At 47.3% G+C, this 26,323-nt stretch overlaps 1 protein-coding gene across 4 annotated transcripts in view; it reads right to left on the minus strand.

The window, feature by feature from the left end:
- Window positions 1-26,323, minus strand: part of FAM193A (family with sequence similarity 193 member A) — a 120,353-nt gene that overhangs the window by 12,504 nt on the left and 81,526 nt on the right. For all 4 annotated transcript variants that reach the window (XM_040419202.1, XM_040419201.1, XM_040419200.1 and 1 more), the window contains 2 exons: window positions 5,215-6,028; window positions 4,132-4,213 (listed from right to left, as the gene is read on the minus strand). In XM_040419202.1, coding sequence (XP_040275136.1) covers window positions 4,132-4,213; window positions 5,215-6,028 — 896 coding nt within the window. The remainder of the gene's footprint in view (window positions 1-4,131; window positions 4,214-5,214; window positions 6,029-26,323) is intronic.

Raw genomic sequence — 26,323 nt, forward strand, 5'->3', positions numbered from 1 at the left:
GAAGGGGAAGGACACAAAGAGGGGAGAACGATGTCCTCGTTCAGATGAAAGGCGGAGACCACCTTAGGAAGGAAGGAAGGGACCGGACGAAGAACCACCTTGTCCTGGTGGAACACTAGGAAAGGTTCCAGACAGGAGAGTGCAGCCAATTCGGACACCCTCCGAAGAGAGGTGACGGCTACAAGGAAAATAACCTTGCAGGACAGAAGTCGCAAGGAAACCGTCCGCAGGGGCTCGAAAGGGGAAGCCTGGAGCGCTGAGAGAACCAGGTTCAGGTCCCAGGGCGGTACCGGAGGACGGTACGGGGGAACCGCGTGAGCCACACCCTGAAGGAAGGTCTTGACCGGACCAAGGGGGGCCAGTGGGCGCTGAAACAAAATGGACAGCGCAGACACCTGACCCTTCAAAGAACTAAGGGCCAGCCCTTGGGCCAGTCCGCTCTGCAGGAAGGACAAAACGGTGGGGAGAGAAAAGCGGAGCGGAGGAATCCCCAGATCGGCACAGAACCCCAAAAAGGTCCTCCAGGTCCTATAATAGATCCTAGAAGAGGACGGCTTTCGGGCGCGGATCATGGTGCGGACGACGTCCGCAGAAAAACCCCTACGCGTCAGGACGGTGGTCTCAACAACCACGCCGTCAAACGTAGGGACCCTAAACGCGGGTGGAAGATCGGTCCCTGAGAGAGAAGATCTTCCCTGGCGGGCAGCGGCCAGGGCGCGTCTGCCAGGAGCAGCATGAGGTCGGCATACCAAGACCGGCGGGGCCAGTCCGGAGCGACCAGAATCACCGAGACGCCTTCCGCCGCTATCTTCCGAAGGACCTTGGGCAGGAGAGGGATGGGAGGGAATATGTATGGGCGCGCGAAGCCTCGCCAAGGAAGAACGAGGGCGTCGGCTCCGCAGGCTCCCGGATCCCTGGCCCTGGACAGATATGCGGGGACCTTGTGATTGAATTTTGAGGCCATGAGGTCCACGTCCGGTATGCCCCAACGAAGGCAAATGGCCTCGAACACCTCCGGGTGAAGAGACCACTCGCCGGGGTCGACGGTGGTGCGACTGAGGAAGTCCGCCGCCCAATTGTCCACCCCTGGAATAAAAATTGCAGATAGGGCCGGGACGTGGGCTTCCGCCCAACGGAGAATGCTGGTGACCTCCCGCATTGCTGCAACGCTGCGAGTGCCCCCCTGGTGGTTTATGTACGCCACGGCCGTGGCGTTGTCCGATTGCACACGACAAAACGGGCGTCCGGGCGAGCCCAAGCCTTAGACACCACGGAGGAGAAATCAGAGTGGATTGGAAAGACTTTTGAGGCCTGCCTGGGTCTGATAAAGGAGACGCTAGCTGCGTCAGAGCTAGGGGGGTCATCCTGCACCTTAAAGGTGTCACGAATATCCGAGATGAGTTGACTCATCGCTGAGGCTAGCTTGGACGGCAGGGCCGAGTCCATTTCCAAATCTGAAACCGCCAATTCACCTTCAGAGAGCGAATCCTTTGGAGAGGAGAGGCTCGTCTGGGTGCGCACGCGTGGCGGGGAGAGGGAGGCATCCGAGGAGGAGGCTCGCTCTACTCTAAGACGCTTCTGAGAGTGCCTAGCTCGGGAGGGGTCACTAAGAGGGAGTGAACCCGCTGCAGCGGCAGAAGCGGTGGACCCGGAGGGCGCGACAGTAAAAGTAGCGTCCTGCGGGGTAGGTGGCCTGTCTATTAGGCGGCCCACGACATGAGTGAGGCTTTCCACGGCCTGGGACAGGGATCTAGCCCAGTCAGGCGGGTCAGAGAAAGCAGGGAGCGACACAGCGGGCGACTGAGGCTGCGGTGGAGCTCGGCATGCAGGACAGTGCGGATCAGACTGCCCCCGGGGAAAGGGTTCCCTACAAGCAGTACAGGCATGGTACCAAGGCTTGGCAGCTGCAGAAGGGTCTGACATGGTGGAAATGTTGCCTTATGGGAGACCCCAGGGCTAAAGGAACGGAGATTACACCCAACAACAGTACTGGCACGGAGGGGGTTAACAGTCCTACCAGACCCTGCAAGCGGCAGCAGCAAGGGAAGCAGACTGAAGGAGGCTGTGGAGGAGAGGCAGCCGGCACGGGGATGAACAGCTTCAGGATCGGACGTAGCAGGATTCCACGCAGTATGCGATGTGGAGCCCGACGAAACCGGAAGTAGCGGAGCGCTATGAAGCTCCGCCCACCCCTCGCCGCGCTGAAGAGACGCAAAGCCGCGCGCGGCAAAATGATTTTAACCCCCAAGCTTGGATGAGTGCCGGCCAGCTATGGCGCCTGTTCGTGCCAAGGAAAAACGGCCCCCAGCCTACAGCCGTCCCTGAAGGCATGAGTTCGTGCCCTTCCGCTAATAAAGTGAATTTTTGCCCTGACAAAGTCCCCCCCAAATGATACCCGGTAAGGTGCCGGTAAGATATGCCCATGGGGGAAGGGGGGGGGGGGGGGGGGGGGGGGGGGGGGGCGGCTCGATGTAGCAGCAGTGGGAAGGAAGGGGAGGCTGGAGCAGCCACTCTCACCATCGCTGTCTTCGCCCTCAATCCATCCAGCAGGGTCGCCCCTTCAGCTACTGGCACCGCAGTGGCAGGAAGCCGGGGGAGGGACTTGGCGTGCGGGCGACCCTTGAGCTGGCGGGACGCAGGGGAGCGAGGCTGCCCTGGTCCACCTTGTCTTCTGTGGGGGAGGCGGCAGTGCGGTATTACCGGCACTGGCGCAACTCAACCCCGGGAGAAACAGAGGGGTCTAATGCGCCTCTGTTGTCCCTGTAAGTAGAAAAAAATCGAATTAAAACAACAAATAACGCAAAAAATAAAAAATTATAGGAAAACAACCCTGCATAAGCAGGGGGTGTCTTGCCTCCTTGGACACTAAGCAAAAACTGGCAGTCTCTTCTCCAGGCTGAGGGGTATAGCTGATGGAGGAGGGGCTTACAGCTTTCACTTAGTGTCACGCCTCCTAGGGAGCAGAGCTATACCCATGGTTTCCTGTGTCCCCCAAGGAATATAGGCGAGAAAACACACCTTTGAATAAAATGTCTTTGCATTACCATATTCTAATACCCCATAACTTTATATTTTTTTTTTTTCATCTACAGAGCTGTGTGAGGGCTTTTTCAGGGCAAGCGGTTTTCACCGGTACCATTTTGGGATTCATACAACTTCTTGATCCCTTTTCATGAAATTTTTGAAGGTGGCGAGGTGATATTCATTTTGTTATGGCATTCACTGCACGCTATAAATATTTGGATTTTTAGTAGTTTGGACATGTTCAGACGCGGCAATACCAATTATGTAACATTGGGAAAGTGAGGTTATTTCAATGTTTAGTATTTTGTTTTTTTTCTATATTTTTTAAAAACCTTTCTTTCTATTCTTTTTAGTGTCCTTTTTAGTCCCCTTAGGGGACTTTAACATGCGATTTTCTGATCACTTATTCCATAGACTACAATAGCACACTATTGAGGTCGATGGGATTTTTACTGGTTAAGTGTCAAGCCCTGTTGTAGGCATGGCCTAATAGGTAGTTTGCTTCAGTAGGCCTGGGAGCCTTCACAAGGCCCCAGGCTGCCAAAGCAACCATTTGGAATCCTTCAATTTTGTCATGGGGGCTCCGATCGGAGAACAGAGGAAGCCCAAGGTTGCTACTGTCCAAGGCATCTGAGTGGTTTAATAACCAGGATCAGCTCTATATCCAATACCAGTCATTCTGGTGGGTGTCAGCTGTATTCACAGCCAGCACCAGCCACATATGGAGCAGGATCAGCTCATGATCCCGCTCCATAAACCTCCCCTGCCCGCTGATGTACTATTATGTCAGGGATCATGAAGAGTTTAAAATACTGGGAAAACGCTTTAACAATGGGTGCTGTCAATAAACCCTCAAATGTAAAGGTTTATCCATGTCTGATCAACTATCATAAGTAGAGGCCATCAATATCACGAGTGGAAGTCCGACTGATGGAGCAAGTTCTCCCGGCACTTGCCTGAGCTTCCCCTCCAGCTGCTTCTAATGAAGAACCATACAACCCATGATCTTGCCTTCAAAAAGAATGAAATAAGCAACGATCTCAGTCCTCAAGATCTGCTCTCAAATCTCATACAGGAACTATTTCCTGCAGACTAACTTCTCCTTACCTTTTAAAATATTCCACTTCTCTTTCGGTCTCATCCATTTCAACACTGTCGAGATCAATGTCTTTTGGAAGAAAAACATCATCTGGAAGACAATAGAAAAGTGACATTTTAATTACTGGGTTTTCCGAGGGGGTCATATATTGATGACCTATCTTCAGGATAGCTCATCAATATCAAATCAGTGGGGGCCAATCGTCCGAAAAGGCTGCGGCGCACCGGTGAGCGCTGTGGCCTCTTCCTAAGCCGGTGATGTCACGTTCATGGTCCATGCGTAGCTCAGTACCATTCAAGCAGATGTCCTGGGGTGAAATCCTAAACACAGCTGCTATACAATGTATGCAGTGAGGAGGCTGGAGACTTTTCAAACAGCTGATCAGCGGGGGTGCCAGGTGTCAAACCCCCACGATCAGATATTGGACCTATATGCATATTCTAAAACGTATTTTTGATGTGAATGGATTTAACAATTTGGGTCAACTTACTAAAATGTGGCTTTAAATTATAGAGAGAAAGGTTTACAAAGCAGGATCTGCACAGCAGAGTCGGCCTGGCTGCGGTCCGTGCCGCAGGCTGCTCATCTCCAGTATGGGAGCCATTGCTGTAAGATGTAAGGAGGTTCTTACAGTGGTTCTGCATACAGAAGCCTAGGAAACAGCGCTGGGATGCTCTAGTGCATAGAGTAGCCTGCAGGACAGACTGCGGACGGTCTGTGCTCCTTTTTGGGAGCAGTTTAGAAAAAGGACTATTCTACACGCTCCTGCACTTCCATCACTTCTCGACGTAATCAGAGGTACATTTTAACATCCAGTGAAAAGTTTGGCAAGACAACTGTCTGTATCGGTCCCTCTTATAACCAGTGAAAGAGAACTTCGGATCTAACGTATACAGAAGACTTTAGGTACCAGTGTCTGAAGACTAGCCAGCAAATGTATGATGCCTATGATCGCCATGTCTTAAAGCGCATCAAGTCTGTTGTCCAGGAGAGCAACATCATCACTCTAGCTACAGGAAAGTGGAGGAGACTAATAACATTGCCAAAAAGCAAAACCTATGTGGACTGCCATCTTTTTAGCAACTTCTTACCAATAGAATTATTCACTTTTTCTCCTTTCTTTTTCTTATTCCTCTTGCTTTTCCCCTTTGGCTGGGGGGAATCGGCGGTGATCAGTGGCTTGTTGTGCTGCTGCTCCGCTATGATGGTGGCTTCACAAGGTGCTGGTGGCTTTTCCTCCTTTACATAATTTAACTGCTTCTTGTTGTTACCATTACCAGCCTTTTTCTCTTCCTTCTTCTGCTCAACCAAAGGGACGACTTCCACTGTTCGGACTTTGGTTTCGCTTTGGTTCTTGGGTTTTGGTTGGGGTTGGGGTTCAGACAGCTTGGGGGCCTCAGATTTTTTAACCTGTTCCGGGCTGAGTTTTGTGACTTGGGATTTGGGCTTCTGCTTTACGTGGTTTTCTTTTTGCTGGACCAAGTCAAGGAGGAGGGAGAGCTGCTCCTGCTGTTTTGCCTTCACCTCTTTGTGGGTGTACGATTTCAAGTCTCTGCCATTTGTGTGGTTCGGTAGCTCGTTCATGGCCTCCAAAAACGGACCCAGCTCGGTTTTGTGACAATGCCTTGTGGGAGGTGGAATAGATATGGTTTCCTGCTCTAGGGTCCCATTAGGAAGTAGCACTGTGGCGGCTTCTTTACAGAGGAGAGTGCTATGTATGGGTCGATCTGCCCTGTGACCGTCTTTATTAGATCGATCTTTCTTCTTTTTCTTGAGAGCTACACACTCTTGGTGTCGCTGAAATTCCTGCTTAAACCTCTCCTCGTCCTCTTGCCGCTGCTCTTCTAGTAGTTGACAGACTTCCCGTTCTCTGGTCTCAGCCTCCTGTCGTGCCTTGTCTTCCAGCTGTTTAAAAGGAATAAATAGGGAGAGATTATTAATAACTATGCGACTACCTAAACTAACACAAGGCCACAAGCCTTAGAAAGGTTCTCTGGGCTTTTCTAAAAATCCACTAGCCTTCTGAATCTTGTAAATGGAGCTGAACAGAAAAACTAAAGAACACATTCGGTTGAGACCTGAGGGGGAACAGCTCACAGTCAAGTCCAGGTGGCCGAAATAGTTGAACGGCACACCTCTAGGGTGAAGGTGGTGCTCAGTGGTACTATAAGTCTTCAGAAATTAATAAACCACGGCACTCCAAGTTCTGTTTTATGAACGTCTTATTTTATTTTGTAAACATTTTTAATCCATACAGAAAAAAAAAAGACATTTAGTCACTGGCCAACGTTTCATTCCAATCTGTACCTTGTTCACGGCCTGGTATAGATATAGACTTCAGTACAAAACATAAAAGAAAATATTTGTCAAGACATATGGGATGTAATAACAAAAGATAATATAGGATGTTACATGATGCCATAGCGGAGGGAGTAACATGATCATATATAGAGAGAAACGTTATTTATTGCAGAGAAGTAATACAGTGGTAATAGTAGATCTATTAGGATGTCCCAGGGTAGTGGACGCGAGACCATCGTAATGGAGATCCCTATGGATTTCAAGTAGACCATCCGTGAGTAGATATAATAGGAGAAAGACACCTATGCGTACTCAATAGGTTCATTCGTAGAGAGATTTCTCTATGTGTTTGGGTCTTTATAATAACCCTGCGCTTAAGATTAAATATAATGAATGAATATAATGTCGCCATACACAGTCATACACCTATATCAGATAGCTTTGTATAAGCACTTCTATAGGCATATTGTATCCTTATGAAAAGGATTACTGTACTTAAGGTAAATAATGTGTCTGTGTAGGCTTTATGTACATGGGTAAAGATAGTTCTATTAGGAAGGAATATATGGGACGCTGGGAGGTAGTTATGGAGAGAGAGAAATCTAAACTAGGAGAGAGCAGTTATATATATATATATACATATATACACAGGGTGGGCCATTTATATGGATACACCTTAATAAAATGGGAATGGTTGGTGATATACTAATGTGCAGGAAGTTAATATGTGAGGGGGGAAACTTTTCAAGATGGGTGGTGACCATGGCGGCCATTTTGAAGTCGGCCATTTTGAATCCAACTTTTGTTTTTTCAATAGGAAGAGGGTCATTTGACACATCAAACTTATTGGAAATTTCACAAGGAAAACAATGGTGTGCTTGGTTTTAACGTAACTTTATTCTTTCATGAGTTATTTACAAGTTTCTGACCACTTATAAAATGTGTTCAATGTGCTGCCCATTGTGTTGGATTGTCAATGCAACCATCTTCTCCCACTCTTCACACACTGATAGCAACACGGCAGGAGAAATGCTAGCACAGGCTTCCAGTATCCGTAGTTTCAGGTGCTGCACATCTCGTATCATCTGAAGGCAATCGTCTATGCTGTGAAAATACGAGATGTGCAGCAGCTGAAACTACGGATACTGGAAGCTTGTGCTAGCATTTCTCCTGTGGTGTTGCTATCAGTGTGTGAAGAGTGGGAGAAGAGGGTTGCATTGACAATCCAACACAATGGGCAGCACATTGAACACATTTTATAAGTGGTCAGAAACTTGTAAATAACTCATGAAAGAATAAAGTTACGTTAAAACCAAGCACACCATTGTTTTCCTTGTGAAATTTCCAATAAGTTTGATGTGTCAAATGACCCTCTTCCTATTGAAAAAACAAAAGTTGGATTCAAAATGGCCGACTTCAAAATGGCCGCCATGGTCACCACCCATCTTGAAAAGTTTCCCCCCTCACATATACTAATGTGCCACAAACAGTAAGTTAATATCACCAACCATTCCCATTTTATTAAGGTGTATCCATATAAATGGCCCACCCTGTATCTGTATATATATAAATCTATCAATCTATCTATATATATAAATCTATCTATATATAAATCTATCTATCAATCTATCTATATATATAAATCTATCTATATCTATCTATCTATCTAAATCTATCTATCTATCTAAATCTATCTATCTAAATCTATCTATCTAAATCTATCTATCTATCTATATACACACACACACACAGTCAGGTCCATAAATATTGGGACATTGACACAATTCTAACATTTTTGGCTCTAATCACCACCACAATGGATTTGAAATGAAACGAACAAGATGTGCTTTACCTGCAGACTGTCAGCTTTAATTTGAGGGTATTTACATCCAAATCAGGTGAACGGTGTAGGAATTACAACAGTTTGCATATGTGCCTCCCACTTGTTAAGGGACCAAAAGTAATGGGACGGAATAATAATCATAAATCAAACTTTCACTTTTTAATACTTGGTTGCAAATCTATGGCAGTCAATTACAGCCTGAAGTCTGATTAAGTAGACAACATAGGAGGAAGTACATGTGTAAAATATGTCATCGATATATCTGTACCATGTTGTAGCGTGTGTTTGGAATAGGTTATTCGGGTAAATCCACTAGTTCTCAAATTTGGCCAGGCTGATATCCGCCCTTTCAAACCCACTCTGAGGCCTCTTTCACACGAACGTGTGTACTCCGTGGCCGTATTGCGGACCGCATTTGCGGATCTGCAATACACGGGCACCGTTTCATATGCATTCTGCATCACGAATGTGGACCCATTAACTTCAATGGGTCCGCAAATCCAGAGATGCGGAATGGAAGCACGGAACGGAACCCCACGGAAGTACTACCAAGTGCTTCCGTGGGGTTTCGTCCCGTACTTCCGTTCCGCGAAAAGACAGAACATGTCCTATCTTTTTGCGGAACAGCCGGATCGCGGACTCATTAAAGTGAATGGGTCCACGATCAGCTGCAAACAACATTGGCACCTAAAAAAACGGGGACCTATCCATGCCTCAACTGTGCACAAATGTCAAAGGCAACAGAGTTACTCATCCTCACTCAGGCAAAATTTACCACTCAAAAGGTTTTCACACATGTACTTCCTCCTATGTTGTCTACTTAATCAGTTGTCCGTGCGGCCTCGTATACGTGGGCAAGACCACACAGAGTGTGCGAGACCGCATCTCTAAACACAAGTCCGATATTCGGTGTCCAAATGCTGGAACAAATAGCTCCCATAAGAAGAGGAGGCAACAGGACCACACGCTTGAAACAACGGGAGGCATACTGGATTTTTTGAACTCAATACCCTCCCTCCACGAGGACTAAATAGAGATTTTGATTTTTGCAACCTATGATGCTTTTACCCTATGACTCTTCTTGTTCTGGACATTTTCTGTAATGCACCATACGAGTATTCGATATAGCTTATAATATCAAAATTATATTCTCTGTTACTAACTCTTCTTCACCCTTATTTCCCTACACACGAAGTGATATTTTGAGAGTATGTGTGTGTGTGTGTGTATATATATATATATATATATATATATATATATATACATACACACATACACACATACACACATACACACACAAACACCATACATATGTATTATGCCCACGTATACTACTACATACTATTTTCGCTACCTGGGCTATCTTTATGTCGCTTTTCATTTTAGGATTATGTACTGTACAGTGAGGAACAGAAGTATTTGAACACCCTGCGATTTTGCAAGTTCTCCCACTTATAAATCATGGATTGGTCTGAAATTCACATTGTAGGTGCATTCCCACTTAGACAGAATAAAAAATAAATAAAAAAAATTCTGGAAATCACATTGTATGATTTTTAAAGAATTTATTTGTCTTGCACTGCTGAACATAAGTATTTGAACACCTGAGAAACAGCATATATTCTGGCTCTCAAAGACCTGTTACTGTGCCTTTAAAAAGTCCACCTCTACGCCACTAATTAATCTGACTTAGTAGCACCTGTCTGAGCTCTTTAAAGACCCCTCTCCATCCCACAGTCAGACGCCAACTACTACCATGGGCAAGACCAAAGAGCTGTCAAAAGACACCAAAGACAAAATTGTGGACCTCCACAAGGCTAGAAAGGACTACAGGGCAATTGCAAAGCAGCTTGGTGAAAATAGATCAACTGTTGGAGCAATTGTTAGAAAATGGAAGAGGCTAAAGACGACTGTCAGTCTCCCTCGGACTGGGGCTCCATGCAAGATCTCACCTCGTGGGGTATCACTGATGATAAGAAAGGTGAGGAATCAGCCCAGAACTACAAAGGAGGAGCTGGTCAATGACATGAAGAGAGCTGGGACCACAGTTTCAAAGGTCACTATTGGTAGAACACTACGCCGTCATTGTTTCAAATCATGCATTACACGGAAGGTTCCTCTGCTCAAGTCACATGTCCAGGCCCGTCTGAAGTTTGCCAATGACCATCTGGATGATCCAGAGGAGACATAGGAGAAAGTCATGTGGTCAGATTAGACCAAAGTAGAACTTTTTGGTCTAAACTTCACTTGTCGTGTTTGGAGGTAAAAGAAGGATGAGTTGCATCCCAAGAACACCATCCCTACTGTGAAGCATGGGGTGGTAACATTATGGTTTGGGGGTGCTTTTCTGTGAAGGGGACAGGACGACTGCACTGTATTAAGGAGAGGATGAATGGGGCCATTTATTGTGAGATTTTGAGCAAAAACCTCGTTCCTTCAGTCACAGCATTGAAGATGGGTCGTGGCTGGGTCTTCCAACATGACAACGACGCGAAGCACACAGCCAGGATAACCAAGGAGTGGCTCCGTAAGAAGCTTATCAAGGTTTTGGAGTGGCCTAGTCAGTCTCCAGACCTAAATCCAATAGAACATCTTTGGAGGGAGCTGAAACTCTGTGTTGCTCCGCAACAGCCCCAAAACCAGACAGATCTAGAGGAGATCTGTGTGGAGGAGTGGGACAAAATCCCTGTTGCAGTGTGTGCAAACCTGGTCAAGAACTACAGGAGACGTCTGACCTCTGTAATTGCAAACAAAGGCTTCTGTACCAAATACTAACACCGATTTTCTCAGGTGTTCAAATACTTATGTTCAGCAGTGCAAGACAAACAAATTCTTTAAAAATCATACAATGTGATTTCCTTAATATTATTTTTTTTATTCTGTCTAAGTGGGAATGCACCTACAATGCGAATTTCAGACCCCTCCATGATTTCTAAGTGGGAAAACTTGCTAAATTGCAAGGTGTTCAAATACTTCTGTTCCCCACTGTATGTCCATTTATCCTATCATCCATAAGCTTGCGTATATTTATATAATTGTGCGTGTCCACCGATTCATTTATTTATAAGTCTGCAAATATTTATATGACTGTGCATATTGTTCACGATTATTATTCTCCATGTCCTCTCATATTTTCTCCTACTCAATAGTATCCAGTTCTCCCTCTTCCTTTTACACACTCCCCCGTCCACCTACATCTACACATATATTCAAACTGCGCCTCATTATAATATTAGGACTGACTCCTACCACAGTAGCACTCCCCCTGTGAATCAGCAGTTCTACATTAACTATTAGCTAACCCAGCATAAGCCAGAATGTGGCAGTTCCCTGCCTGCGCTCTAAAACCCCAGTGCGCACGCGCCCGACTCCGATGACGCTAGACGCCCGGCGGCGCGCGCCATACCGCTACTCCCATTTAATCCTCGCAGGGTAATGGCGTCCACACGCTCCTCTCCACAAATGTCCAAGGTCTGTACCCACTGATCACCAATATATTTACAAATTAGTACAACTAGTTTCATTTACCAGCGCCACCGATGCCTACTCAAATCGGCGCCATATATATATATATATTATAGGTTATATATGTTGTTTTGACTGCTCTCTCCTAGTTTAGATTTCTCTCTCTCCATAACTACCTCCCAGCGTCCCATATATTCCTTCCTAATAGAACTATCTTTACCCATGTACATAAAGCCTACACAGACACATTACTTACCTTAAGTAATCCTTTTCATAAGGATACAATATGCCTATAGAAGTGCTTATACAAAGCTATCTGATATAGGTGTATGACTGTGTATGGCGACATTATATTCATTCATTATATTTAATCTTAAGCGCAGGGTTATTATAAAGACCCAAACATAGAGAAATCTCTCTACGAATGAACCTATTGAGTACGCATAGGTGTCTTTCTCCTATTATATCTACTCACGGATGGTCTACTTGAAATCCATAGGGATCTCCATTACGATGGTCTCGCGTCCACTACCCTGGGACATCCTAATAGATCTACTATTACCACTGTATTACTTCTCTGCAATAAATAACGTTTCTCTCTATATATGATCATGTTACTCCCTCCGCTATGGCATCATGTAACATCCTATATTATCTACTGTTGTTACATCCCATATGTCTTGACAAATATTTTCTTTTATGTTTTGTACTCAAGTCTATATCTTTACCAGTTTCATCAAAAGACCGCGGCACTCTGTGATTATTTTAGTTGCTTATTTTATTTCATATCTTTTTTATATATATTATTTTCTTTTGTATATCCATCCAAGAAAAGTAGCCACTGGCCAACGTTTCGGTCTAGGCTTAGACCTTGTTCAAGGCCTTAGTCTGTGGAGCAGGGAGAATGGTGGATGGCGCCATATATAAAAGATATGAAATAAAATAAGCAACTAAAATAATCATAGAGTGCTGCGGTCTTTTGATGAAACTTGTACGTACCCTTACCACTGAGCATCTCCCAACCTTTAACAAGGAGTACCGCTGAACCCCCTTTTTCTCAATATATCTATACCAGGCCAGGAACAAGGTATAGATTGGAACGAAACGTTGGCCAGTGACTAAATATCATTTTTTTCTGTATGGATTAAAAATGTTAACAAAATAAAATAAGACGTTCATAAATCAGAACTTGGAGTGCCGTGGTTTATTCTCAATTTATGAAGTCCAGGTGGCCACATTAGAGCGGAGGAGAATGTGAAACGGCTGCATGACTGAGGAATTAAGTAATGAGTAAACCATCTTGTCTCCACAGGTCTAAAAGGCTGTAGGAGTTTTAGAAAAACCTGGAGAACTCATTTAAAGAGGTTGCCTGCGTTAAATAAATAATAAAATAATAAAAAACTCAGGCAACCCAGGTAAAATAACAGAATTGATACTCGCCACTTTTCACCCCTGCTTCTTCCAGAGCTGTGCTTCAGGTTCTCTCTGCTGCTTCCTGTATACTGCTGAGGCCAGGAGCTGGCTGCAGTGGTGACCGGTGTGCACGGAACATCACCACTTCAGCCAGGAAGATGACGGGGAGGAAGCAGCGGGGAGGACTGAAGCTCAGTATTGGAAGAAGTGGGGAAAAGGCACGAGTATTAATTCTCTTATTTTACAGGGTTTGCCAGACTTTCTGTATAACTCAGAAAACACATTTAAAGGTGTATTCCAGGATTTTAATACTGATGGTCTAGCCTCACATCGGTGGGGGAAGTCGCGATGGAACTAAACAGTTCCATCCATACTGCAGTGGACACAGCTGGTAACTGCAGCACTACTCCCATTCAAGTGAATGTGTCTGCTACACAATGTATGGAGCCATATTGTCCCGGTGCCGGAGGTACAAATAAACGGCTGTTCAACATGGTTGAGGGGGGGGGGGGGGGGGGGGGGGGGGGGTTGAGATTTCGACTAATATAAAAATGCTGGACAACCGGTATGATTTCTCTGATTGTTAAGGCTCAAAAAAGCAAGCAAACTATGCCCCTCAAGGGCTGACCACCATGGGAACCTCTACTAAGGAAGGTGAAGTAAGGGCGACATTTACTCACAGGTGACCATAAGGATGAGGCATGTAACTATCATTTCATAAGACTGCTGCCAGCAACAATGCAGATAAGATGGAGGTGGCCGCCAGAAGTATTGGCAGAGAAGCTACGGGCTGGTAGTGGTCGTGACATGTTGGGTTGGCAATGGCCAAAGGTGGTACACAAACCTCATGCATGATCAGACTGTACATATTATACAATATGCTAACAAGAATGATGAGACTGTTACGATTCCAACGTAAAAGAGATAAATCCATCATAAAACCAATCATCTGACACTGCAGCAAAGAAATGCACCTTCTACCTTTCCCCATCTTATCTATAAGAGCTCATGTCATGTCTGGTGGTGGTGGTGCTGAATAAAATTAGGATGGGCATAGAAAAATCTAAATATACAGTACAGACCAAAAGTTTGGACACACCTTCTCATTCAAAGAATTTTCTTTATTTTCATGACTATGAAGGCATCAAAACTATGAATTAACACATGTGGAATTATATACATAACAAACAAGTGTGAAACAACTGAAAATATGTCATATTCTAGGTTCTTCAAAGTAGCCACCTTTTGCTTTGATTACTGCTTTGCACACTCTTGGCATTCTCTTGATGAGCTTCAAGAGGTAGTCCCCTGAAATGGTCTTCCAACAGTCTTGAAGGAGTTCCCAGAGATGCTTAGCACTTGTTGGCCCTTTTGCCTTCAGTCTGCGGTCCAGCTCATCCCAAACCATCTCGATTGGGTTCAGGTCCGGTGACTGTGGAGGCCAGGTCATCTGGCGCAGCACCCCATCACTCTCCTTCATGGTCAAATGGCCCTTACTGTCAAAGTTTTCCCAATTTTTCGGCTGACTGACTGACCTTCATTTCTTAAAGTAATGATGGCCACTCGTTTTTCTTTACTTAGAATTTGTATTATGGCAAGAAAAAAGCAGCTAACAGTCTATTCAGTAGGACTATCAGCTGTGTATCCACCTGACTTCTCCTCAACGCAACTGATGGTCCCAACCCCATTTATAAGGCAAGAAATCCCACTTATTAAACCTGACAGGGCACACCTGTGAAGTGAAAACCATTTCAGGGGACTACCTATTCAAGCTCATCAAGAGAATGCCAAGAGTGTGCAAAGCAGTAATCAAAGCAAAAGGTGGCTACTTTGAAGAACCTAGAATATGACATATTTTCAGTTGTTTCACACTTGTTTGTTATGTATATAATTCCACATGTATTAATTCATAGTTTTGATGCCTTCATAGTCATGAAAATAAAGAAAACTCTTTGAATGAGAAGGTGTGTCCAAACTTTTGGTCTGTACTGTATATTACACACACACTGGGGAAATGAATGCAATATTTCAATGCCCTGGTTTTTCCTGCATCAGTAACCAGCAAAATTATTAAAGGGGTATTCTCATCTTATAAAGTGATGGCATATTGTTAGGATATGCCATCACTTCATGAATGGTGGCAATTCCAAACATCTGGGACCTCACGGATTCGGAGAATAAATGGCCTGCAGTTCTGATTCAGCGTTATCATCTGCACAGTAGCACTCCGGCCACCGAAATTCACCTGAATGGGGCTGTGCTGATGTTCCCCCTGCTCAGCAGGTAGCTGGGCATCGCTCTACAGGTTAGAATGTGAAGAGGACCAGGGGTCATAAAGTGATGGCACATTGTAACGAGATAAAAACACCTATAAAATAAGGCGTAGATAAACTGTGGAGGAATGGTCTGTTCACCGATTTTCGGCATATGTTCTAGGAAGTGCTCCTGGTTCATGCACCAATTTAAATTGGTTTCTGCAAGGGTGCAAAGCCAAAACAAAAACGAGATTTTTGTATAACTTACCAGTAAAATCTCTTTCTCGCCCTTTCCTTGGGGGACACAGAAGACCTTGGGTATAGCTCATCTCCCTAGGAGGCGTGACACTAAGTGAAGACTGTTAAGCCCCTCCTCCACAGCTATACCCTCAGCCTGGAGAGAGAGACTGCCAGTTGCGTGTCCAAGTAGTGAGAAAAGGCAAAGTCCAAAAAATTGGAACCAACAAGCCAACTACCCTAAGGGTAAAACAAACTCGGAAACAGTCAGAGAAGAACAAAGAATGGGTGGGTGCTGTGTCCCCCAAGGAAAGAGCGAGAAAGAGATTTTACTGGTAAGTTATACAAAAATCTCGTTTTCTCGCCCAATTTCCTTGGGGGACACAGAAGACCTTGGGACGTTCAAAAGCAGTCCAAAGGGGGAGGGACCACAGCACCAAGGCGAAGCACCCGAAGGCATCAAAAAAACCCGCCGCCTGCAGACCAGGCGGCCCAAGGCAGCATACGCCGAAGCCCGCGTATGCACCCTGTAGAACTCGGTAAGGTGTGCAAGGAAGACCAGTGACCGCCTTGCACAAATGGATGGCCGAAGCCTAAAGCCTCCGGCCCAGGAAAAGACAGACGGCCCTGGCCAAATGAATGGTGACACCAAAAGCAGGACCCTGCCCTTGGTGCGGCAACCACAACAAGAGCCACTCTGAGAAAGCGGAAGAAAGCCACCCTGGAGGCCGTCAACCCTTTGCTCGGACCTCCTGGAAACATAAGAGACCGAACTCGACAAGAGTCGGAGATCTCCAAGTAAAAACTGCAAGGCCCAAACAACGTCCAAATCGGTGAAGTGTCCGTTCCCGGGGGGGGGGGGGGGGGGGAGGGGGGGGGAAGGGGAGGACGACTGCCTCAATGAAATGAAGGACAAATACCACCTTCAGAAGGAAGGAAGAGACGGAATGGAGAACAATCCTGTCCTGGGGGAAGACGGAAGGCTCGGAACAAGAAGGGCCGCCACTCAGGCACCCGTCAGAGACACGATGGCTACAGAAAACCCAACCGTACAGGACAGAAGGAGTAGAGAGAACTTCTGTAACGGCTCCAAGGAAAAGTTGGAGCGCCAAGAGCCCAGTATGTAGTTCCCAGGACGGTACCGGAGGGCAGTACAAAGGAACCCAAGAGCCGCTCCATGGAAGAAGTTCCTGACAGGCCCAGAGGGACGGGGAACGCTGAAAGAGGAAGGACAGGAATGACACTTGATACTTCAAGCAACAGAGTCCCAGCCCCAGGTCCAGGCCGGACTGGAGAAAGACAGAACCATGGAGAAAGGCAGAGTGGGGGAACGCCCAGCTTCCCACAGAACCCCAGGTAAAGCCCTAAGTCCTACCACAGATCCTGGACGAAAACTCGGCTAGAAGCGAACACTAGCGAGCCCACTAGAGTCGCCTGGGCAAGCGGGTGAAAACCCAATGATCAGGCGCGGACCAGTAACACGGGTAGAACAGTCGGTAGAACTGGTCCCGTCGGCCCCCGAGCAAGGTTGTCCCGTATCCCCCCAGAGTGGGGAAGCAGAAGGACAAACGGACAGGAACCGAAGGGTCTGCCCAGCAACCGCCAGGACAAGACAGGCTAAAGCCGAAGCCAATGTAGCCACCACAGGAAGACAGACTACAGTTCCGGTGTGGGAGATCAAAAGACAATCCTGACCAAATGGTAGTCCTCCCAAGTTACCGAGAAGGTGAATCCAAAGCCGAAACATTGCCTAGAATGGAAAAAAACGCAATCTGCACCCAGCGGGAGGACAGAAAGCGGTAGACCCGGTAACTAGGCACACAGCTAGTACAGCCAGTGTGGACAAGGGAGACTGAAAAGGAACACCATAACCATCCAAATGAACAAACATGCTCTCCCCAGAGGGAAGGGCAGTGAAGGAACAGCCTCTGAAGCGTGGCAGGAACAGACGCCACATCGGAATGATCTGTACCGAGTGGGAGTCAAACAGAGCCGGCGAGAAAAGGCAGGCGAGACAGAGGCCGGTATAACACCCTCCAACAAAAAAAGGGGGGGTGGGCAACAGAGAGGCCATAGGACAGCTCAAAAGCAGAACACCGCTACACAGAGACGCCCGGTTCACCGCCACGCAGAAGGCGAATACCCTGAAGAACCCAAGGTGGAGGTCCCCCGGACCTGTATAAGCGAGCACCCAAGAGAAGTTGGGTGACCTCCCCAAGAAGAGCGCCCGAACCTGGTAGCAGATCAGACTGAAGCACCGAGGGCGCCAATCCGGAAAGAATCATACCACACTGCACCAGAATGATCTCCTTAGAGAATAGTGCAAGGCTTGCGGCAATCATCGTATCCCAAGAGAAAAAGAATGTCGCAGGAGGAAGGAGGCTACGTACGAGGAGCCCCGTAAGCAGTGAGAAGGCCAACCCACCTACAGGACGAGAAGGCATACACGGCCCAAACAACGCACAAGAACGTCCGCTCACTGCAAAAATATAACACCGCGAAGAGGGCCAGCCACAGAGTGCCACAGTATCTACGGGAGTGCAAACTGAAAGGAGTTATGCACAAGACTAATATGGAATGCGATGGAACGCAAACTGACCGCCCCGAAAGGGAGGAAATGTACCTGGCAAACTGCAGTGGGCAAGAATGCAAAGGCCTGCCCCAAAAAGGGGGAGATGCCCAAGGCCGGACCTACGTCAGAGAAGTAGGGCATACCATACTTCGCCCAGAAAGGCGCCATGCACATGGCCACACAGTATCCAGCGGAAACGCAGGAGGTCCACCTAGGGAAAAGGGGGACATGCATAGGGCTATCCTAGCATTAAGTGAGTGTGCGACAATTCACCCAACACCGAAATTTCGTGAGAGTGTAACTACTCCGCCAATGAAGGGGAACATGTGCAAGTCCAGTACAGCACATACAAGGACAGCCTTGAATCTTGTGAGCGTGCAAAATTCCACCCATGGAATGAGGGGTGGTCACGCCAAGGCCAGCACCGTATCCAAGGGGAGCGCAAGCGTTCCGCCCATGTTAGAGGCCATGCTCAAGGCCAGCAACGTATCTGGTGAGCGTAGTATGCCGCCCAGAAAAGGAAGGGGGGGGGGGGGGAATCATGCACAAGGCCAGCATCGCATTCAGGGAGAATGCGAGCAGTCGGTGAGAATGTGTGTATGCCACCAGAAGGAGGCATGCCCATGGCCGGCAGCGAATCCAGTGAGAGTGCGTACACCGCCCACGGAAGGGGGGTCATGATGTGGCCGACGGTGGATCCAGAGAGAGTGCATGTATAGGGGTCATGCACATGGCCAACAATGTACAGGCGAGAGAACAACCACCGACCGAGGGAGTGTATGTATGCCGCCACCCGGGAAGGAGGCATGCCCAAGGCCGGTAGTGAATCCAATGAGAGTACATCATATCGCCTATGGAAGGTGGTCATGCACATGGCTGGCAGTGAATCCAGTGAGAGTGCCGAATGCCGTCCACAGAAGGGAGTCATGCCTATGGCAGGCAGCGAATCCAGAGAGAGTGCAGCGTTCCGCCTAAGGAAGGGGGTCGTGCACATGGCCAGCACCGTATCCGGTGAAAGTGCAGTATTCCGCCTAAAAAAGGGGGTCATGCACATGATCGGCAACGAATCCAGTGAGAGTGTAGCGTTCCGCCTATGGAAGGGGGGCACGCACATGGCCGGCAGCTAATCCAGTGAGAGTGCAGAGTTCCGCCTAAGGAAGGGGGTCGTGCACATGGCCAGCACCGTATCCGGTGAAAGTGCAGTATTCCGCCTAAAAAAGGGGGTCATGCACATGATCGGCAACGAATCCAGTGAGAGTGTAGCGTTCCGCCTATGGAAGGGGGGCACGCACATGGCCAGCAGCGAATCCAGTAAGAGTGCCGTGTTCCACCTATGTAAGGGGGTCGTGCACATGGCCAGCATTGTATCCGGAGAAACTGCACCTTGACCAGCGCCGTAGCGCGGAGAGGGCAAAAAAACCCCCAGAAGGGGAAAAAAGAACCTGGCAGCGCCGCAGCCGGGGAGCGCGACACCATGCCGCCTATGGAAGGGGGGCATGTATACAGGCAGCACTCTGAGATGAGGCTGCAGCGTCCTGCGCAGCCCACAAGTCATATATATAATAAATATTATTATTTTTTTTTTTTTTTTTTAAACACACAGCCTCACTGAGGCAGATGCCACCTACAGGGCACAGATCCACCCATACAGGCCTATCCTCTGTGGGCGGGGGAACCTCCAGGCGGGAAAAATTCGCGCCTGGAGAAGTTCCAGCCCCCTCCAACAGAGGCCTGAATTTTTGCGGCCTAGTAGGCCGTGAAGCTGGGGCCTAAATTTTTAGCGGCGCCCGGCGAACCGGGGCCGCACAGTATTTAAAGTAGCGTCCGGGCCTACGGAGCGGCACATACCGGCCGCGGGTGCCCACCCCGCGGGCCGGAAGAGCCGGGGCCTAAATTTTTAGCGGCGCCCGGCTGACCGGGGCCGCAAGTACCTAAAGTACCAGCCGGGCCTACGGAGCGGCACATACCGGCCGCGGGTGCCCACCCCGCGAGCCGGGGACCCGGATAGAGCGGGATCGTCTTGAAGGGAACACAAGACTTCGGCGCCCGGCCGACCGGAAGGTTCCGACGGTCAGCCGGGGCTGTTGAAGCGCTCCTTTGCAGGCCGCGGTGCCCACCCAGGTGTCCGGAAGTCAGGACCCTGCACCCGGCAGCCATTTTACCCCTGGAGCGGGCCCTTGGCCTAGAACAGCGCTCCATATGATTTCACCCCTGCCGGCAGCTACAACCACCTTTCCCCTGGACCGGTGAGAGCAGGGAGGGTCAGTGGCAGCAAGGCGCGGGCCCTCTGGCCCTGAAGTAGTGGCCGGTAAGAGGGAGGGGGACCCTGAGACCGGGTCTGTGAGGGTGGGACGCCTGCATGACCCCTCCGTCAGGGGCAGCTAGGTGCGGACCTCCGCAGCTCCCTAGGCATTCCTCTTGTAGGAACAAGGGTGCCAATGTCCTGGAGGCCAGGAGAGAGGGAGCAGATGTCGACCTGCGGCAGCCCAGGGCCAGCCTAGGTCTAGCAGGGACAGAAGGGTCCATAGGCCCAGGTAAGGGTCAGGCACGCAGGAGACCGAGGGGGGAGGGGGGGGACGTAGGGCTGGAGAAGCCAATCTCTCACCATAGCCGTCTTCACCCTCGGTCCGTTCCAGCAGGGTCGCCCCTTCAGCTACTGGCACCGTAGTGGCAGGACGCCGGGGGAGGGACTTGGCGTGCGGGCGACCCTTGCGCTGGCGGGATGCAGGGGAGCTGGGCTGCCCTGGTCCACCTTGCCTTCTGTGGGGGAGGCAGCAGTGCGGGTGACCGGCACTGGCGCAGCTCAACCCCGGGAGAACAGAGAGGTCTAGTGCGTCTCTGTTATCCCTGATGATCTGAACAAAAAGAAAATAAAAAAGTAAAAATCTAAAATTGAAACAAGGAGAAAGCAGCCCTGCAGAGCAGGGAGTGTCTTGCCTCCTTGGACACTAAGCAAAAAACTGGCAGTCTCTCTCTCCAGGCTGAGGGTATAGCTGTGGAGGAGGGGCTTAACAGTCTTCACTTAGTGTCACGCCTCCTAGGGAGATGAGCTATACCCAAGGTCTTCTGTGTCCCCCAAGGAAATTGGGCGAGAAATACCAGTTTTTTTGTTTGTTTTTTCCTTTTTAATAGGGTTTCTACACATGTGGCATATACACGTGGACACTAATGTGAAGTTCAAAGGGACTTTTTTTTAAAGGGGTTCTCTCATCTGAGACATCTGCCAATCTCTATTCACCGCTATGGTAGTTCTGAAAATAGCGGAGCACTGGCTTGGCCATTTCCAGCAGTCCCATAGCATTAAATAGAGAGGCGGCCGTGCTAGCGCATTACGCGTTCCACTCAGTGCTTTGGGCCTCACTCGGCTATTTTTGGAACTCCCATAGAAGCATGCGCGGTGCTGTCTCCTGTACTTTGGGGGTCCCATTCTGAAGATTGGGGCGGGTGGCAGAGATAAGACCCGAACCTATACGACTTTGGTGGCATATCCTAGCAATCTGCCACCAATGTCTGAGATGAGACAACCCCTTTAAGGATGTGTTCACACAGTATAGTTATGATGTAATTTCATGATTTTCCAGCCAATACCAAGGTGGGATCTTAAAAATGTACCAAGGAGGTGTCTATGGCTGCACTACTGGATTGGTATCCAAACGCTCTATAAATACAGTTAGGTCCATATATATTTGGACAGACAACCCTTTTCTAATCTTTGTTCTGTATTTTACCACAATGAATTTCGAACAAAACAAATCAGATGCAGTTGAAGTTCAGACTTTCAACCTTAATTCAGTGGGTTGAACAAAATGATTGCATAAAAATGTGAGAAACTAAATGATTTTTTTAAAACTCAATTCCTTCATTTTAGGGGCTCAACAGTAATTGGACAAAATTCAATAATTTAAAATGATAATTTCTAATACTTGGTTGAAACCCCTTTGTTGGCAATGACTGCCTCAAGTCTTGACCTCATGGACATCACCAGGCGCTGTGTTTCCTCCTCTTTAATGCTCGGCCGGGCCTTTACTGCCGCGGTTTTCAGTTGCTGTTTGTCTGTGGCCTTTCTGTCTGAAGTTTAGTCTTTAACAAGTGAAATGCTCTATTGGATTCAGATCCGGTGACTGACTCGGCCATTCAAGAATATTCCACTGCTTTGCTTTAATAAACTCCTAGTTTGCTTCGGCTTTATGTTTTGGGTCATTGCCCATCGGTATTATGAAACGCCGACCAATCAGTTTGGCTGGATTTGATCACACAGTAGGTCTCTGAAAACCCCAGAATTCACCCGGCTGCTTCTGTTCTGTGTCACATCATCAATAAACACTAGGGCCCCGGGGCCACTGGCAGCTATGCATGCCCGAGCCAACACATGATGTGGTATGCTTTGGATCATGAGCTGTACCATGCCTTCGCCATACTTTTTTCTTTCCATCATTCTGGTAGAGGTTGATCTTGGTTTCATCTGTCCAAAGAATGTTCTTCCAGAAGTGTGCTGGTTTTTTAACCACTTAAGGACCACAGGTTTATACCCCCTTAGTGACCAGGCCCTTTTTTACAAATCGGCACTCCACAACTTTAGCGGTTTATTGCTCGGTCATGCAACTTACCACCCAAATAAATTTTACCTCCTTTTCTTCTCACTAATAGAGCTTTCATTTGGAGGTATTTCATTGCTGCTGACATTTTTACTTTTTTTGTTATTAATCGAAATTTACCGATTTTTTTGCAAAAAAAATGACATTTTTCACTTTCAGTTGTAAAATTTTGCAAAAAAAACGACATCCATATATAAATTTTTCTCTAAATTTATTGTTCTACATGTCTTTGATTAAAAAAAAAATGGTTTGGGTAAAAGTTATAGCGTTTACAAACTATGGTACAAAAATGTGAATTTCTGCATTTTGAAGCAGCTCTGACTTTGAGCACCTGTCATGTTTCCTGAGGTTCTACAATGGCCAGACAGTACAAACACCCCACAAATGACCCCATTTCGGAAAGTAGACACTCTAAGGTATTCGCTGATGGGCATAGTGAGTTCATAGAACTTTATTTTTTGTCACAAGTTAGCGGAAAATGATGATTTTTTTTTTTTCATACAAAGTCTCATATTCCACTAACTTGTGACAAAAAATAAAAACTTCCATGAACTCACTATGCCCATCAGGAAATACCTTGGGGTGTCTTCTTTCCACAATCGGGTCACTTGTGGGGTAGTTATACTGCCCTGGCATTTTAGGGGCCCAAATGCGTGAGAAGTAGTTTGAAATCAAAATGTGTAAAAAATGGCCGGTGAAATCCGAAAGGTGCTCTTTGGAATGTGGGCCCCTTTGCCCACCTAGGCTGCAAAAAAGTGTCACACATGTGGTACTGCCGTACTCAGGAGAAGTTGGGCAATGTTTTTTGGGGTGTCATTTTACATATACCCATGCTGGGTGAGAGAAATATCTTGGCAAAAGACAACTTTTCCCATTTTTTTATACAAAGTTGGCATTTGACCAAGATATTTCTCTCACCCAGCAAGGGTATATGTAAAATGACACCCCAAAACACATTCCCCAACTTCTCCCGAGTACGGCAATACCACGTGTGACACTTTTTTGCAGCCTAGGTGGGCAAAGGGGCCCACATTTCAAAGAGCACCTTTAGGATTTCACAGGTCATTTTTTACACATTTTGATTTTAAACTACTTGCCACACATTAGGGCCCCTAGAATGCCAGTGCAGTATAACTACCCCACAAGTGACCCCATTTTGGAAAGAAGACACCCCAAGGTATTCCGTGAGGGGCATGGCGAGTTCCTAGAATTTTTTATTTTTTGTCACAAGTTAGCGGAAAATGATGATTTTTTTTTTTTTACTTTTTTTCTTACAAAGTCTCATATTCCACTAACTTGTGACAATAAATAAAAACTTCCATGAACTCACTATGCCCATCACGAAATACCTTGGGGTGTCTTCTTTCCAAAATGGGGTCACTTGTGGGGTAGTTCTACTGCCCTGGCATTTTAGAGGCCCAAATGCGTGAGAAGTAGTTTGAAATCAAAATCTGTAAAAAATGGCCGGTGAAATCCGAAAGGTGCTCTTTGGAATGTGGGCCCCTTTGCCCACCTAGGCTGCAAAAAAGTGTCACACATGTGGTATTGCCGTACTCAGGAGAAGTTGGGCAATGTTTTTTGGGGTGTCATTTTACATATACCCATGCTGGGTGAGATAAATATCTCGGCCAAAGACAACTTTTCCCATTTTTTTTATACAAAGTTGGCATTTGACCAAGATATTTCTCTCACCCAGCATGGGTATATGTAAAATGACACCCCAAAACACATTCCCCAACTTCTCCTGAGTACGGCGATACCAGATGTGTGACACTTTTTTGCAGCCTAGATGCGCAAAGGGGCCCACATTCCTTTTAGGAGGGCATTTTTAGACATTTATATTCCAGACTTCTTCTCACGCTTTAGGGCCCCTAAAATGCCAGGGCAGTATAAATACCCCACATGTGACCCCATTTTGGAAAGAAGACACCCCAAGGTATTCAATGAGGGGCATGGCGAGTTCATAGAATTATTATTTTTTTGCCACAAGTTAGCGGAAATTTATCTTTTTTTGTTTTTTCTCACAAAGTCTCCCTTTCCGCTAACTTGGGACAAAAATTTAAATCTTTCATGGACTCAATATTCTCCTCAGCGAATACCTTGGGGTGTCTACTTTCCGAAATGGGGTCACATGTGGGGTATTTATACTGCCCTGGCATTTTAGGGGCCCTAAAGCGTGAGAAGAAGTCTGGAATATAAATGTCTAAAAAATTTTACGCATTTGGATTCCGTGAGGGGTATGGTGAGTTCATGTGAGATTTTATTTTTTGACACAAGTTAGTGGAATATGAGACTTTGTAAGAAAAAAAATAAAAATAAATTTCCGCTAACTTTGGCCAAAAAAATGTCTGAATGGAGCCTTACAGGGGGGTGATCAATGACAGGAGGGTGATCAGGGAGTCTATATGGGGTGATCACCCCCCTGTCATTGATCACCCCCCCTGTAAGGCTCCATTCAGACGTCCGTATGTTTTTTACGGATCCACGGATCGGATCCGCAAAACACATACGGACATCTGAATGGAGCCTTACAGGGGGGTGATCAATGACAGGGGGGTGATCAATGACAGGGGGGTGATCAGGGAGTCTATATGGGGTGATCAGGGGTTAATAAGTGATGGGGGGGGGGTGTAGTGTAGTGGTGTTTAGTGCTACTTATTACTGAGCTGCCTGTGTCCTCTGGTGGTCGATCCAAGCAAAAGGGACCACCAGAGGACCAGGTAGCAGGTATATTAGACGCTGTTATCAAAACAGCGTCTAATATACCTGTTAGGGGTTAAAAAAATCGCATCTACAGCCTGTCAGCGAACGATCGCCGCTGGCAGGCTGAAGATCCACTCACTTACCTTCCGATCCTGTGAGCGCGCGCGCCTGTGTGCGTGTGTTCACAGGAAATCTCGGCTCACGCGAGATGACGCCAATCGGCGTTAGTGTAGCCTGGGAGCACGGCAGCAATGACGCCTTTCGGCGTTAGCGTGGCGGGAAGTGGTTAAGATGTTTTTTTTTGTTTTTTTTTAGCAAAGTCCAATCTAGCCTTCTTATTCTTGAGGCTTATGAGTGGCTTGCACCGTGCAGTGGACCCTCTGTATTTACTTTCATGCAGTCTTCTCTTTACGGTAGATTTGGATATTGATACGCCTATATCCTGGAGAGTGTTGTTCACTTGGATGCTCTTCACCATGGTAATTATTCTGCCATCATCCTCCACTGTTATCTTCCGTGGGCGTCCAGGTATTTTTGCATTGTTGATGTCACCAGCAGTGGCGTACATACAGGGGTCGCAGTTGCGACCGGGCCCGACACTCCAGGGGGCCCGGCCACCTGTGGACCCCCCTTCCCAGGCCGCTGTACTCACATGTAATGGAGCGCTCTGATGGGGCCCGGCATGAAGTACAGTGGCAATTTCGGGCCCCATCAGAGCGCTCCATGCCTCCATTACATGTATGATATAGGGGCGGTTTTCGCAGATGAAGGATGGCTTGTTTCACCTGCATGGAGAGCTCCTTTGACTGCATGTTT

Source organism: Bufo bufo, chromosome 2 (assembly GCF_905171765.1).
Source record: "Bufo bufo chromosome 2, aBufBuf1.1, whole genome shotgun sequence".
NCBI lineage: Eukaryota > Metazoa > Chordata > Amphibia > Anura > Bufonidae > Bufo > Bufo bufo.